Here is a 14,604-nt window from a genome sequence, read left to right on the forward strand (position 1 = left end):
CTTTGTCCTCCCACAAGTCCCCAGAGACGTCAAGGGTGTGAATGGGATCACTCCTGACAAGGCAGGAAAGACAATCGGAGACCTTGTTCTGAGCACCAAGAATATGTTGTCCAACAAAATCATAGTCTTGAAGTACGACAATCCACCTGACAATTCTTGAAGATACAGCATCAAGACTCTTTTTAGTGAATAAATCCTTTAAAGGTTTGTGGTCATACTGTACTGTGAATGAACTTCCCCATTGAAATTTTTTAAGTTTTTTAAGTTTCTTAATCGCCCAAAAGATACAAAGAGTTTCTTATTCTATGACAGAGTATTGCATTTCAGGCCCCACCAGTGCTCGTGACAAAAACATAACAGTTATTTCCTGACCATCCTTCACCTGTTTAAGAACAGACCAGAGACCCTTGGAGCTAGCATTAGTGATGAGGTTGGAAATAGCGGAAATGTCAAAACTCTTTAGAGAGGGAGCCTCACCCAAAGCCCCCTTTATGTCATCAAATTCTGCTTGACATTGTGGTGACCAAATGAACCTCACACCCTTCTTGAGAAGAGCCCTAAGAGTGGTAGTGCGAGAAGCAAATTGTGGAACAAACTTCGGCCATGCCGAGAAAGGTGACTAACTCATCCCTGGATTGGGGCACAGGAAGGTTCTCAATAGTCGTCACTTAATGATCTCTAGGTTTGACACCCTCTTTAGATAATTTGTGCCCCAAATAGTCAATTTCAGTGAGGTTAAATTTACATTTGTTCTCACATAGGGTCAACCGCGAGACTTGAAGCGCTTCAGAACAGCTCTGAGTCTCTCATCATGTAACTCTTGTGAAGAACCATATACGAGTGCATCATCCTGGTAAATCTTAACGCCAGGTAACCCCTGTAAAACATCCTCCATAGCTCTCTAGAATACAGAGGCTGCAGAATTCAGTCCGAAAGGAAGTCTTGTAAATTTGAAAGTGCCAAAAGGTGTTAAAAATGCAGTGAGGTTCATCGAGTCAGGGTCAATTTTAATCTGGTGATACGCAGCTCTGAGATTTAATGTAAAGAAGACCTCAGCTCCGCCTAAGTGCGTCAGCATTTCTGCAATATTTGGGAGAGGATACTTGTCAGCTACAACAGCACGATTGAGCGCGCGCAAGTCCACACAAAGCCCCACCCCACCAGAGGCTTTACGTGTAAGTACAACAAGCGTCAACCGCTCCCTCGCCTCAGTTCTGACAATAATTCCTTCCTTTAGTAACTTCTGCAGTTCCTTCTGCATGGACTCCCTCATGGCTAATGGTACACTACACACCCTACAAGTAACAGGGATAGCATCAGGTTTCAAAGAAATCTTATTAATATATCCAGACAAACAACCTAGTTTTTCACTGAAAACTTGTTCAAATTAATTCCGTAGATCATCGACTTGAACAACCTTGGATGATTCAGGTGTACTAAGAGGATCAAGAGGTGATGAACACAGGTCTTCCTTCAAGACAATACAAGGATCTCCACCAGGAATTAACATGACTCCCAGATCTGCTTGGTGAACGCAACTTATTATACTGTCACCCCTGGAGGACATGTAGATTTTCCCAGCAGTAAGTGTATTCTTGTATTAAATGTCACCCTCAAAGTATCCAAACAATTTGATAGGTTGACCACCATAAGCAAGCGGCCTAATGTCAGGCTTGAATACCTTCACCTCACCTACTAAGGTTGAGTGATAAAAACACTTACAGGTACATGCATCATTGGTGCCGTTTGAGATTCCTTAATTGCGAAAATTAAGGAATCGCAAACGGCAATGCATCAAGAAATCGCAAAAGTTTTAGCGATTTCTTGATATTCCTTATTTGCGATTTTTTAATTGTGAATCGCAAATAAGGAATTGCTTTACATTGATTCCTATGGGCCTAGAGGCCCATAGGAATCAATGAGAAGGCATTTTCATTTTGCGAATTCGCAATTAAGGAATCTCAAAATGAGAATGCCCTGGATTGTCACGTGAGTACATTTTACTCACACACATGTCCCAAGGGCATGTGTGTGTGTAACATGTAAGTGTCAAATATGCATTTATTTTCATTTTTTACACTTTTCGCAAAATTACCATGAAGGTGTACTTCATGGTAATTTTTCCCTTGCATGTGCCTGTTAGGCACTAGAGTTATCTTTGTCCTGGAGTCAAAGAGCATTTTAACTGAATGACCATTTATTTGGACACTTTCAATTGGATTTTTGCACGTGTTCAAAGAAGCTTGAGCCAAGACTTCTCCACAATGTAACTCATCCAGGTCAGAGTCAGACTCATTTTGAATCCACACTTCCTTTACCCGCTTGTTCTTCTTTATCTTAGACACTCTGCAAGCTTTTGCTACGTGACCAACTCTACCACATTTAGGACACTTAGCATTCAAAGCAGGGCACAACTTGTCATTGGCCAAATGACCAAAACTATAACAGTGGTAACATTTCCCAGTAAATGGTTTTTTAGACCATGAAGACTGAGACTCATTTTGCTTAAATGTTTTAGATTGAGACTCATTTTTCTTAAATGTCTTAGGCTTAGTTACAACTTGCACTCAATCATTAGTTGTGTTAAGAGAGACGTTTTCTTTTTTCATGTCTTCCACACAAGCAAGAGAATGTTCAATGCGTTTAATGATTAGAATGACTTCATCAAGTTTGGAGTCATCTTTTTGCCACAGTTCATCTTTCACCATTTCAATTGCACAACCTAGCATAAATTGATCACCTATGCCTTCTTCAAGTGCGCCATCAAATTTACAAGTGGAGGCCAGCTTGCGCAAGTGAGTAACATAAACCTCAACGGACTCTTTAGGTTGTTGTAGGCGTTTCCCAAAGTGATAACCGTCTAGGATAGTGCTGACCTTGGGGAGATAATGTTTGTCAAGTTTCATCAAGCAGATTTAAAATTCATTGAGGCTGTTGGATTCAGTGTCATCAAGGTCCGGTAGATGTTCGAAAACTTCTTGCCGCTCGGAGCCTAGGCAGTGTAAAAGTAAAGCTGACTTCCGTTCGGCACTTAATGACACTCCTCACACCCTAGCATAGTTGAGGAAGACCTTCTTCCATTTTGACCAGCGGATGGAAGGCTCATCTGGATTTGTTAGAAAGAAGGGTGGAGGAGTGATGTTTTGCATTTCAGCGAAAGGTCTGTCAGTTACCAAAGATAGTAGGATGATGTTAAGAATTACTGTGTTTGCCACTGTAATATTAATAGCGGAGGTACATAAAATGGTGTGCCCATCACCGTGAAGCTCAATAAAGTAAATTAAACTGTGCCTGTCAGCATGCAAAAACAGTTACATTTGTGAATTAAATATGATCAAAATTATGAATGGAAGTAGAAGACAGGCAGTATGGCAAGCTGTGCCCATCAGCGTGAAATACAAGGTAAGTATGAGAACTAAATACGTGTAAGGTGTCACAATTAAATGATGTGCCCATCAGTGTTAGACAGACCTCATTGAAATTTATTTAATTGCTGTGCCCATCAGTGTGAGAAGAACTTGTGATAATTGTAATAAATAAAGTAACTGTAAAAATATAAGCTGTGCCCATCAGCGTTAGATGAGCGTGGTCACAATACAAATAAAGAGTGTGTCCATAAGTGTGAAAAGATCCTCAGTAAAATGTAAACAAAGCTGTGCCCATCAGCATAAAATGGGCTTGTAATCTATTAAATAGATGCTGTGCCCGTCAGCGTGCAGGGCTCACTTTTCCAGAATATGAAGGAAAGTAGAACAAAGCGAGAGAAGGCTGGGCTTGATATCAGAGCGCGGTGAGCAGCGTATAGTGTTGTTTAGCAATACTCTCAGAGAGTGTACACAAGCTTCCTGAATGACAACGTCAGGCACTGCTTGCGTAAGGAAGCATCAGACTTGCTGGTGTCCTCAAAGGAAGGGCCATGAGTATGCGCGAGGTAAAGCAAGCTCAAGGATTTCTCGTGAGAAACGGTGATTTAATTAAGTCTTTAAATTTTGAAACTAAATCGCCGATAAATCGAGCAGTGAGAATAGAAATAGTTCACAGTACCTTCGTCTTGATTGAAGATTAAATAAGCAATCTTACGACAAAGTGAGGTACTCCAAGTGTGTTAGGACGTCTAGATTGAGTAGATAAAGATCAGCAAACAACGCAGCTGAGGGTTCTGCTCAGGATCGTCGCCAGTGTAATAATGCTAGTACACCGGATGGAGTTCGACAGATGTAGATTTATTTAATGTCTTTTAAGTATCTATGATAATATCGTCCTCTCCACACAGCGCCAGCAGCAACTGACCTGTGGGAATTCTCAGGACACTTGAACACAGTGGAAGCTCTAGAACAAATAACTTTTTAGAACAGAACAGAATGACACGCAGGTCATCACAAGTTGCCTCAACCATTGCTCCACATAAGCAACAGCATCCAATCCCTCCACCCCCTCCAGCAGGTCTACAACGCGTACATTGTTGTAGGGTAATCGGCCTTCCGCAACCTCCATGCAGCGCTCCATGATCTCTACTTGCTCCGCCATCATGCGCACCATAAAGTACATTTCTCGAGCTCATGGTTGAAGCTCCTCAAATGTCAGCTCAGAGGTATGTACCTTGTCTGCAAGCTTGCGGGGATCCCTGTTAAGTAGCATCAGATCCAACGTCACTGCATCGATTTTGCTTTTCAAGATGGTTCTTGTGGTCTCTAGAGCGGTGCCAATCTTCTCCACTGCTGCCAGCATAGAATCAAGTTTGTCATTTATAGAAACTGGGGGATGGTAACATCTGATGATCCAGCATCCCCTACCCATCAGTCATTGTCTGTGAAGGACTTTCAAGGCGCACCCTGTATAATTGCAGCTGTCCCATCACGCTGCACGTTAACCATTCAATTCACAGGAATACATTGGCTCCTCTCAGGGACGACTTGTCAAATTCTAGTGACACCGCAGGATGGCAGGACGTGCATCCCCAGTGCTCTTAGAGCATAACAGCTGTCACAGTACACGTTGAGTAGGTCAAGAGTGCTGAGGGAACCTGGTGAAATGGGCGCGGTGTGGCCGTCACTGGGGTTCTCCAAAAGTGTACTAGGTGTCCAGTTAAATAGTGGGTAGCACAGTCATTAGTGAGAGGACCTGCTTACCTGCACGAAACAAGTCCCCTAGGCACGGCAGGACTAGCAGCCCCAGTGATGAGTATATGGACCCTCTAAACCAGTTGCATAGAAGAAAGCAATCAAGCATAGCAAAAAAACGTTCAGCGTCCACCGCCAAGGTTGGGATGAGAAGGTCTCAGCAGTCTTTATATGTAGCCTACATGGCAGTTCATATCAGGAGAGAGTCTGGCAGCCAGCAAGAAATCAATATGCAAAAGATTAGGAGATACACAGGATAGGCAGCAGGCTCAGAACAAAGTAATACCCAATGCACATCAATTAGTGTTCCTGGTTGGGTATTTCCATCACCGAGTGCCACAGCGAAGCCCCCCCATGCGAGTCCCAGTAACAACACACAACACGTGGGCCCGAGGCACTCACAGGCAATTTGAAAGCAGTTATGGCCTTATTCCATCGAACACTAGACTGATGAGCTTGCAAGTAATGGTGACACCTCACAGCTGTAGTGGCACGGCCGCAGGAACCCCTGAAAATAGCAGGCCAGACAATGAAGGCTGGGAGGAGCCCGCGAGCACAGCGCATGCCAGGCCAAAGAGCCAAAAGCCCACTAGGCATGTGACGACCTCCGGGCAGTACCCGCCCCATTGTATCCAGGGGCGGCGGCCCCTGCCGACACACATGGCAGCAAGCCCGACTGTCTGTCTCCTCATCTAGAGAGGGTAGGCATATACCCAGGTCTTACTGCATTGTACAGGCATCCAGTGCCGACAGGGTGCCTTTATGCAGTAGGTCTCATGCTTGCCCCCATAGCACTCCAGCAGCGGTCTACAGCAACAGGTGCAGCCTCAGGCCCCAGTGTCTTCCTGGCTTGTTTAGTGAAAGGCTGCAAGGTGGCTCTCAGGTCCCAGCACCAGTTGATTTCAGTGTCACAGCCGTGCTCCCTACAGCTGCAGAGTAGGGGAGCGGGGAGGCAAGTTAGAGGCAGTGATGACGGGTTACCAGGAAGATTGGCGCCGGATAAGCCTGGTTAGCGCACATCCATTATGCTGTTTCTTCTCGAGCCACGCCCCCTTCCTTGTCACTTTTAGTGCAAACGTTTCTTTCCTCTTTTCATAACAAGTAGGAGGTTATTATTTGAGTCATTTACTCTAGTTCTAATAGCCAAATTGGTATGGGTTATATTTTCTGTATAGGAATATGGCAGTTTATATTTATTTGTTGTGGAGAGTGCCTTTCAGGAAGGCTGTTTCTCAATTTGCAGTTGTTAAGTCAGGGAGAAAGGGCATGAAACCAGTAGTGTGGATCTGGGAGAGTTGGCCAAAGTTCGCAATTGCTTCCGGGTACAATGTGCTACATTGTGAGCTACCCTCACTAAGGGGCATCTGCTATTTTGGTAGAGGACCAGAACCTGCCTTTCATGTAGGAAATGGGAATAAATCTCGTAATTCGGTGTAGCGTAATCACACAGAATTACCTACAAATTGCTAGATTATGCTTGAATTACTCGAGAAGAGTAATTTTGTGTTTAGAGCTATTTCTTAACGCAAAAATGTTCCCTCACGTCCAAAATAGAAGAGAGGATTAGCACTAATTGTAGCAGAACATGGATAGTGAGCACAAGCAACCACTCACACTCGCTAAAAGTGTTCTTTGGGAAGGATTTTTCCTCAATTTACCACTGGCATTTAGAACTATTTTCTTTGTGCAAAATGCACCCTCAAGTCCAAAACGGACACAAGGATGAATATTGCACTAAGAAACAGAGCTAAATGCAGCAGAACACGAATAGAAAATATGAGCAGCTGCTCGTGGTAGGATACCCCACTACAAACTACTCTTAATCACACGAGAAGAAGTCATCTCATAATTATTGCTAATTCTGAGTCAAAGAGTAATGTGAAATTACCAAAATTACTCTGAATACTCCAGCATAATCTAAGTTCTTCCCATGCCTACTTTTGTACAGTTCTTTATGCTGCTGCATAGCGGTTCCTGTCAATCTTTGTTTCTCTCTTCCACTTAAGGATAATGTTGGAGTTTTGCTGGGACTGAAATGTGTACTGAATGGGTGTGCACTGTGAATATTGAAACCAGAATATCGATGGCACAAAAAATCAAGGACATAATATTGAATCCATAGTATCAACAGGTAAACACATTCTATACCTAACGCCATATACAGTATTTTCTGGCGTATAAGATGACTTTTTAACCCTTGAAAATCTTTTCAAAAGTGGGGGGTCATCTTATACGCCGGGGTCATTTTATAAGCTGGCGAATAAAGCCCAAACATCATATTTTAACAGGAAAAGTAGGGGGTCGTCTTATACGCCCAGTCGTCTTATACGCCAGAAAATACGGTACTTGGAACTTGGTGATATATATATCTTCAAGATACGTAGATGTGGAGTTAGGAGTAGTTAATTTATACTTCTCTATAAGCTTCTTACCATTAGATATTTTGTCTCTTGATATTTTGTCCACAATATTCTTGTAGGTCGATATTCTCGGGGTCGATAATCAGTAGTGCAACCTGCTAAAAGAGCTATGGCATGTTTCACTTTGATTCTTCCCTCTGTAAATATCACATCCAGGAGTGTGCGCTGAATGTTGGTGTCTCATTTATGTTCTCCAAGGCGAAGGATTTGAACTGCTTTTTAGATCTTCATCTGCTAAGTGCAGATAAAATGTAAATTACCTACTTTATATTTGGAGGTTTCTAGGTCTCACTTTTCCTCATCACGTCCTTGAATCTCTCCCTCCATTGAGATTTGACTCTAACCTGTGCCCGAGGTGTACTGGGAGAGATGTTATTTGTTACCGTAGCATGATACATGAGAGGAGGAGGGGTCTTACTGCTACAGGTTAGTAGCTTGCTGAGTGGTGTCTGGCTGAAGATGCAGAGGCACCTCGTTTCTAAAGTACTGCATTGAAGAAGAAGCAGGAGGAGAGACATGAAAATTACCAGAAAGCGACTATGACATCGCATCTTGAAAAAATGCAAGAACATTTACAAGCTAAATTAGAAACACATCATACATGGTCTCTTGCTAGTGCTTGACATTGTACCTAAAACAGAATATAACAACAGAGCTGGATGAGATGGGGGGAAAGGTTTCTTTCTGATTTAGGAACAGTTTGGCCTACAACCTCAAAAGGAGCCTGTCCATTATAATATTTCGGTGGTGGTCTTCATCTTCAAGAACTGAGTGGTATTTCATCTGTTGCTTGGGACAAAACCTTTACGCTACATTTTGGTGAAGACGTTTTAGACGTATATACTTATCATACCTGCCCGAAGTTCAGAGCTGCATGCTGAGCTGAGGCACTGAAGATAATCAAGGTTGCATATTCGATTAACTTTTCTCGAGTCTCTAGGCTTTCAGGAAACCCTGAGGAATAAGTTTTGAATAAGTGAAGCACTTCACATTTTTTATTTTATTAGTAATTGTATTGGTTAACAATGTCATTTCAGAACTACAGTAATATATAATTATAAATTACAAGTTTTAGATTTTAGAATCTCAATTACAGATTTACTAGAGACACATCATTTTTGGAACTTTGATTTATTCCCCTATTTAGAAAACAGCATCCCATTGATATAACAATTTTTTCGTAGTATTTGCATTCAAAGTTTTAAGTCTATATAGTAATGTAAGAACAATCTCAGGACTATGGTTGTCACTGGAACAAGTGATTGGTGAAGTAGTCTAGAAAGTAGTGCTACAATCAGATTAAAGCATGTTTACTACTGAAGTCTGAGTGTCACAGACAACAGGATAAAGCCCAAACAATAACCCCAAGAACCAGGGTGGTTACACTGTTTCAATAACAATGGTTCACTTCACGGAAGGAAAAAACGAACAAATAGGTAAGTCCAACTGTAACAAAAAAAGGAGGAAATGCAAGAACAGATTGTAAAGTATAGCAATTTATCTATCACAATAAGTCTATTCAATCGATACACTGCATGTGGTGTGGCCGTGCAGTGCTAAACAGGTGAGATTAAAGTGCAATACCATTATAATAAAAAAAAATAAAAAAACATGAAACCCAAAAGTAAATAGGGTGCATTGAATTCAATGTCAGGACTGGAGGCTCAGATTATGCTTAAACGTTTTCATTTATTCCCCTCAGCAGCCTAAACAACATGTTTCTTTCCAAAGACTATATTTCCCATGAGTCTTTGCAAAAAGTCAACAGTATAATCATATATTAAGTCCCATATAAGCAACATCAAGCAAAAGCAAATCCTCTTTCTTCGCTGCTCAGGAGCAAGATAAGTGCTTTCCTGAACCTTGCTTATTGGGTTTACTCTGTAGGCCTTATTATGCTTTACTGAGGGTTCTTTAACACCTTCCACGCTCATGACGAGCTTAGCTCGTCATGAGGCACACTGCTCGTGTGCTCATGACGAGCTGAGCTCGTCATGACCACACCCGTTTCTATTGACCTTCAGCACAGCAGACAAATATCTCAAGCAGTCAAGGTGTAAACTTTTATCACTATTGCCGTAGCTGTTTTGCTTGAACACTGCGGTTTCTCCACTGGGGGTGTATTGCATTGGGGCCCACAAGGCCTTTATATGGGGCACATGACCCTAGTTGTTGTAGGGCTTCTCTGGCGGTTTTGCGACACGTCTTCCCTTTCTTGAGGGAGATGCTCAGTGAAGCAGTGTGGTTTTCACTTCGTTAGGGGGCGTGGAGCACGCATGTCTCTTGAGTAGGAGGTGCACCCCATCGCGCGTATTCCTGGCATTCCTAGTCGTGTGTCTCACCGCTTCGGACAGTTTCCTCTTCCACTGTCAGGGAGGGGCTGTCAATGCAGGGAGTACGCAAGGCGAACTGAGGATGGCATTCCTCACATTTCAGCTCAGATAAGCTCTTTCCCCCAAGGCCAGTATATTTAGAGGCAGTGTAGAACAAAGGTTGTTAATAAGCATTGACTGAGGCAAAATTTAACTGGGTGGGCTAGGGAATGCTTGTTGCCATTTTTGATATATTCCTGTAATATTGACTGCTACCTTTCACTTGATCAACCATGGCAGGTGAGTTTGATACCTAGTGGGAGTTTGTGGAGGAGGAGCAGTCACTGTTTCCTATTTATAAGGAGCTAGTGGATGCCATAGATGCATCCCTAGAGAGGGTGGTCTCTTCGGCCCTGCAACCCCTGAGCCAGCGAATCATGGAAATGACGGTGAAATGACAGTGAGGCATCCTCAGTTGGCATTCCCCAACTGGGGAAGGCGAGAGTCTTCAGCTTCCTTTTGGCACACAGTGAGCTTCTAGGGCAAGAACAAGGCCAGACTGAATTTACATGTTAGAGAGACTGCTACCTCATCTGATGCCTTCGAGAGACTGCACCTGGCCTTCCTAGTAAGGCATTTAGACTTACAGGAGGCACAGGATGATTCCCAGCCAGGTTATACCCTGAGGATGATTCTTGCCCAGATGCCTGAGCAGATGACAATACAGGGATGACAGTGATACGCCTGATACCCCTGCTGGGGATTCGGGTGTTGAATCAGGCTAGAGTAGACCCTGGAACATGGAGGGTGGTGCCAAGAGTCATATGACCATGGCTCCGCAGGTATTCTGGGCATGTTGAACCTGGTAGACATTTATCATCCTGGGTTCTGGCACCAAAAGTAGCACGCTATGTGGCCAGCCTCATCAGGAAACCCATGGACCAGGAGGTCCAGGGCCACCTGAGGGCGGAATGCCCCAGGCCCTCATTGGCTAATAAGGTGGTGAGTACCCAAAATATCAATGCCAGGATGGCGACATTCATCACTAAGTTCATCAAAGTCCCTAAGACAGGCCTGTTAGATGTTTTGGGGCTGCTTACTGAAATATTGGATATGATATGGTGGAAGATGCCAGGGAGTCAGGCCATATGTTCGATCCTTCGATTCTGTCAGGTTGGGCTCAGAGGGCCCTTTGTTTCTTGTGTAATGTGAATGGCACAATACCAACGAAGCGTCGCTGTTCCTTGTTGATGAAAATTAAACCTAGAATAGGTGAATTGACCACCACTGAAGCTGGTCCGGTGGTGAATGGAGGTCTCTTCAGAGAACCTTATATCAAGGTCTTCAGCCAGCAAATCATTGGATGGGCCAGAAGAGAAAGGGGGCGCTCCTTCGTCCGCTCGTACAACTCCAACCCCCATAACCTTCAAACAAGATGTCCTATCCAGTAGCAAGGTCAGAAGAAATCTGGAGGGTTCTACACCTCAAGAGGTTGCTGCAGAGGACGTGGTGGCACAGGGAACTTCTACAGAGACAGCAAGGTGGCACCACCGGTAAGCGATATACCTTCTTCACTACTAGGGATGGGGGAAGATTACAATGGTTCAGCCACAAATGGGCATCCATAACAGTAGAAGCATGGGTGCTTCAAACCATGAAAGGCTTTCACATAGAATTTTACGGTACACCCCACCAACACTCCCGACCTAAGTCCTTTAGTCTTCTCACAAGAAAGGACATAGGCGGTAAACAGAGAGGTGAGAGACCTTCTTGAGAAAGAGGCTATTACGCAATTGACTCCACTCCAGGGGTTTCTTGAGTAATATTTTTCTGGTCGAGTAAAAAAGACAAGGCATTCAGATCAGTCATACATCTCTGAGATTTCAATCGATGGGTGGTATACCATCATTTCAAAATAGAGGCCATTCACCTCCTAATAGATGTTCTTGTGCCGAACAACTGGCTGAGACGGCTGATATGAAGAACATCTACCTCACCATCCTGATTTTTCCTTCCCACAGACTGTTCCTACTATGGTCAAATCTTCAAATTCACATTTCTGACGTTCAGTCAAGGTGTTGAGGCCAGTTATGGAAGGGCTCCAGAAATGGAGAGTGCGGCTATTAGTGTACCTGGATGACATCCTTCTGATGTACCGAAAAAAAATCTGTTTTACACTTGCAACTTCGGATGACTCAGTCTCTGTTACAAGATCCTGGTTTTATACTGAACAATCAGAAGTCCAACTTTTTGCCAGAGCAGCAGATAACCTTTCTGTGGTTTGAGGTCAGCACGTTGAACCAGTGCCTCCAGTTACCCCAAAAGAAGATGCTCCTGATTCGTCAGGAGTTGTGCAAAACATTGCAATAGGGAAAATGTATCCCTCTGACACCTGGCCCGGATCGTGGGCCTCCTATACTCCTCGATCCAAAAGATCGTTCCATGCCTACTGCATTATATGGCCCTACAATGTGTGAAGATGCAACACCCCAGGAAGGGCCTCTCATATATACAAGAGGTACCTGGTGGACTAATAGGCCCCCAGGGACCCTCAGTATTGAAGGGGAATTAATCCCCCAACTTACCTGCCACAGGGCGTTTTGCACTGTGGTGCAGGGAGGGGGCAGGGCCTGATGTGACAAATGTGCAAACATGCCCTGTGGCGCATTTTAAGTTGGGTGATTAAGTCTCCTTGAATCCTGAAGGTCCCTGAGGGCCAACTAGCCCACCAGCTACCTCCAGTAAGCGCCGCAGAGCTGCGTTGCAGGGAGGTGTAAAAAGGGGGCATGGCCTTAGACCACCACTCTGCAATGCAGCTCCCTGGCACCTACCGGAGGTACCGGGTGGGATAGCTGGCCCCCAAGGACCCTTAGGATTGAAGGGGACTTAAGCCTCCAAATAAAAACGCGCCACAGGGCATGTTTGCACATTTGTCAAATCACGCCATGCCCCCTCCCTGCACCACTTTGCAATCGCGCCCCCAACTTAAAACGTGCCACAAGGCATGTTTGCACTGTGGTGTAGAGAGGGGGCGGGGCTGATTTGACAAGTGTGCAAATGCGCCCTGTGGTGCGTTTTAGGTTGGGTGATTAAGTCTCCTTGAATCCTGAGGGTCCCTGAGGGCCAACTAGCCCACCAGCTACCTACAGTAAGCACCACAAAGCTGCGTTGCAGAGAGGTGTAAAAAGGGCCGTGGCCTCGGACCACCTCTCTGCAAGTCAGCCCTGTGGCGCTTACTGGAGGTACCTTGTGAGCTAGTTGGCCCCAGGGACCCCCACTATTGAAAGGGAATTATTTCCCCAACTTAAAACGCGCCACAGTGGGCTGCAATTTGTCCTATCGCCTGAAGGCACCGAGAAAGGGGGCCAGCACAGTGTTGAATCTCCTCCCCTACCAGACTGAGTGTAGCAGCTGCTCCACAGAGGCTCAGCCAGAGGACCAGGTGAGTGCCAGATAAGCCTCTAGGAACTCGTGCAGCCGCTGGAGTGATACAGCGTTAACCGCTGCTTCTTGATCTGACCTCAGGGCCTTATGTGACAAGTGTGCAAATGCGCCCTGTGGCGCATTTTAAGTTGGGTGATTAAGTCTCCTTGAATCCTGAGGGTCCCTGAGGGCCAACTAGCCCACCAGCTACCTACAGTAAGCGCCACAGAGATGCATTGCAGAGAGGTGTAAAAAGGGGCGTGGCCTCGGACCACCTCTCTGCAAGTCAGCCCTGTGGCGCTTACTGGAGGTACCTGGTGGGCTAGTTGGCTCCAGGGAGCCCCACTATTGAAGGGGAATTAATTCCCCAACTTAAAACTCGCCACAGTGGGCTGCAATTTGTCCTATCGCCTAAACGCACAGAGAAAGGGGGCTGGCAGAGTGCTGAATCTCCTCCTCTACCAGACTGAGTGTAGCAGCTGCTCCACAGAGGCTCAGCCAGAGGACCAGGCGAGTGCCAGATAAGCCTCTAGGAACTCGTGCAGCCGCTGGAGTGATACAGCATTAACCGCTGCTTCTTGATCTGACCTCAGGTGCTGGAAAGCAACCCTAGCTGGACACAGGCAGGAGTGAGCTGAAAGTGTGCAACAGGAAGGACATACAAGTAACACTCCGTCTTCCCCCAATTTGCATCGTTCTGTGGGGCGGGGATAAACCCCCAGTGCCCGCTATGGGAAAGTTGTTTATCCCACTGAAAAAGTCAACTGCTTGGACAAGGTACGGCGCTCTCTTTCAATCGGCCAAGGAAGGGGTAGGGATGCTTGACAACCAGCAGGTTATCCAGCGCTGACACCTCTGAAGTCAGCAAGCTCCGCTGATATCACTGGAGGTGACATGCCATCTGTGGTGCAGAGCACCTGACAAGCTATTTTCCCGTCACTGCTAGAGCAGGAAACCGGGCTTGGAAGCCTATGAGGAACGGATGCTGTGGTACGGTGCCCGGTTGTCTGACACCTCCAGGCATGCAACCCATGTATTACTCGAATGTGCTTCAATGGGTGGGGGGGGCAGCTTCAGAGAGCCAGGGTGCGGGCAGAGGACTAGGCCACCCTAGATCCCCTTGCCCACATGCTGCTTCATGGGGTAGCGCAGTGAGTGCAGGCATGACGAAGGCATCATTTGAGTGTCCATTCACAACCCAGGTAGAGATTTGGGTAAAGGGCACGTGGTCTCAAGAGCATCAAACAGCTTCCGTTTTGGTACCCCCTTGGGATGACGTTTCACACAGACATTTTCATCCACTGCGTACTAGTAGTGTGTGCCAGTTAC

General features: G+C 45.3%; 1 protein-coding gene across 1 annotated transcript in view; it reads right to left on the reverse strand.

Annotated features, from left to right (window-relative positions):
- The window catches only part of LOC147711652 (polyunsaturated fatty acid 5-lipoxygenase-like), a 977,760-nt gene that overhangs the window by 193,102 nt on the left and 770,054 nt on the right, over nucleotides 1-14,604 (reverse strand). The window contains exon 12 of the mRNA XM_086922317.1: nucleotides 8,394-8,494. Coding sequence (XP_086778443.1) covers nucleotides 8,394-8,494 — 101 coding nt within the window. The remainder of the gene's footprint in view (nucleotides 1-8,393; nucleotides 8,495-14,604) is intronic.

This window comes from Lissotriton vulgaris, chromosome 5 (assembly GCF_964263255.1).
Source record: "Lissotriton vulgaris chromosome 5, aLisVul1.2, whole genome shotgun sequence".
Lineage (NCBI taxonomy): Eukaryota > Metazoa > Chordata > Amphibia > Caudata > Salamandridae > Lissotriton > Lissotriton vulgaris.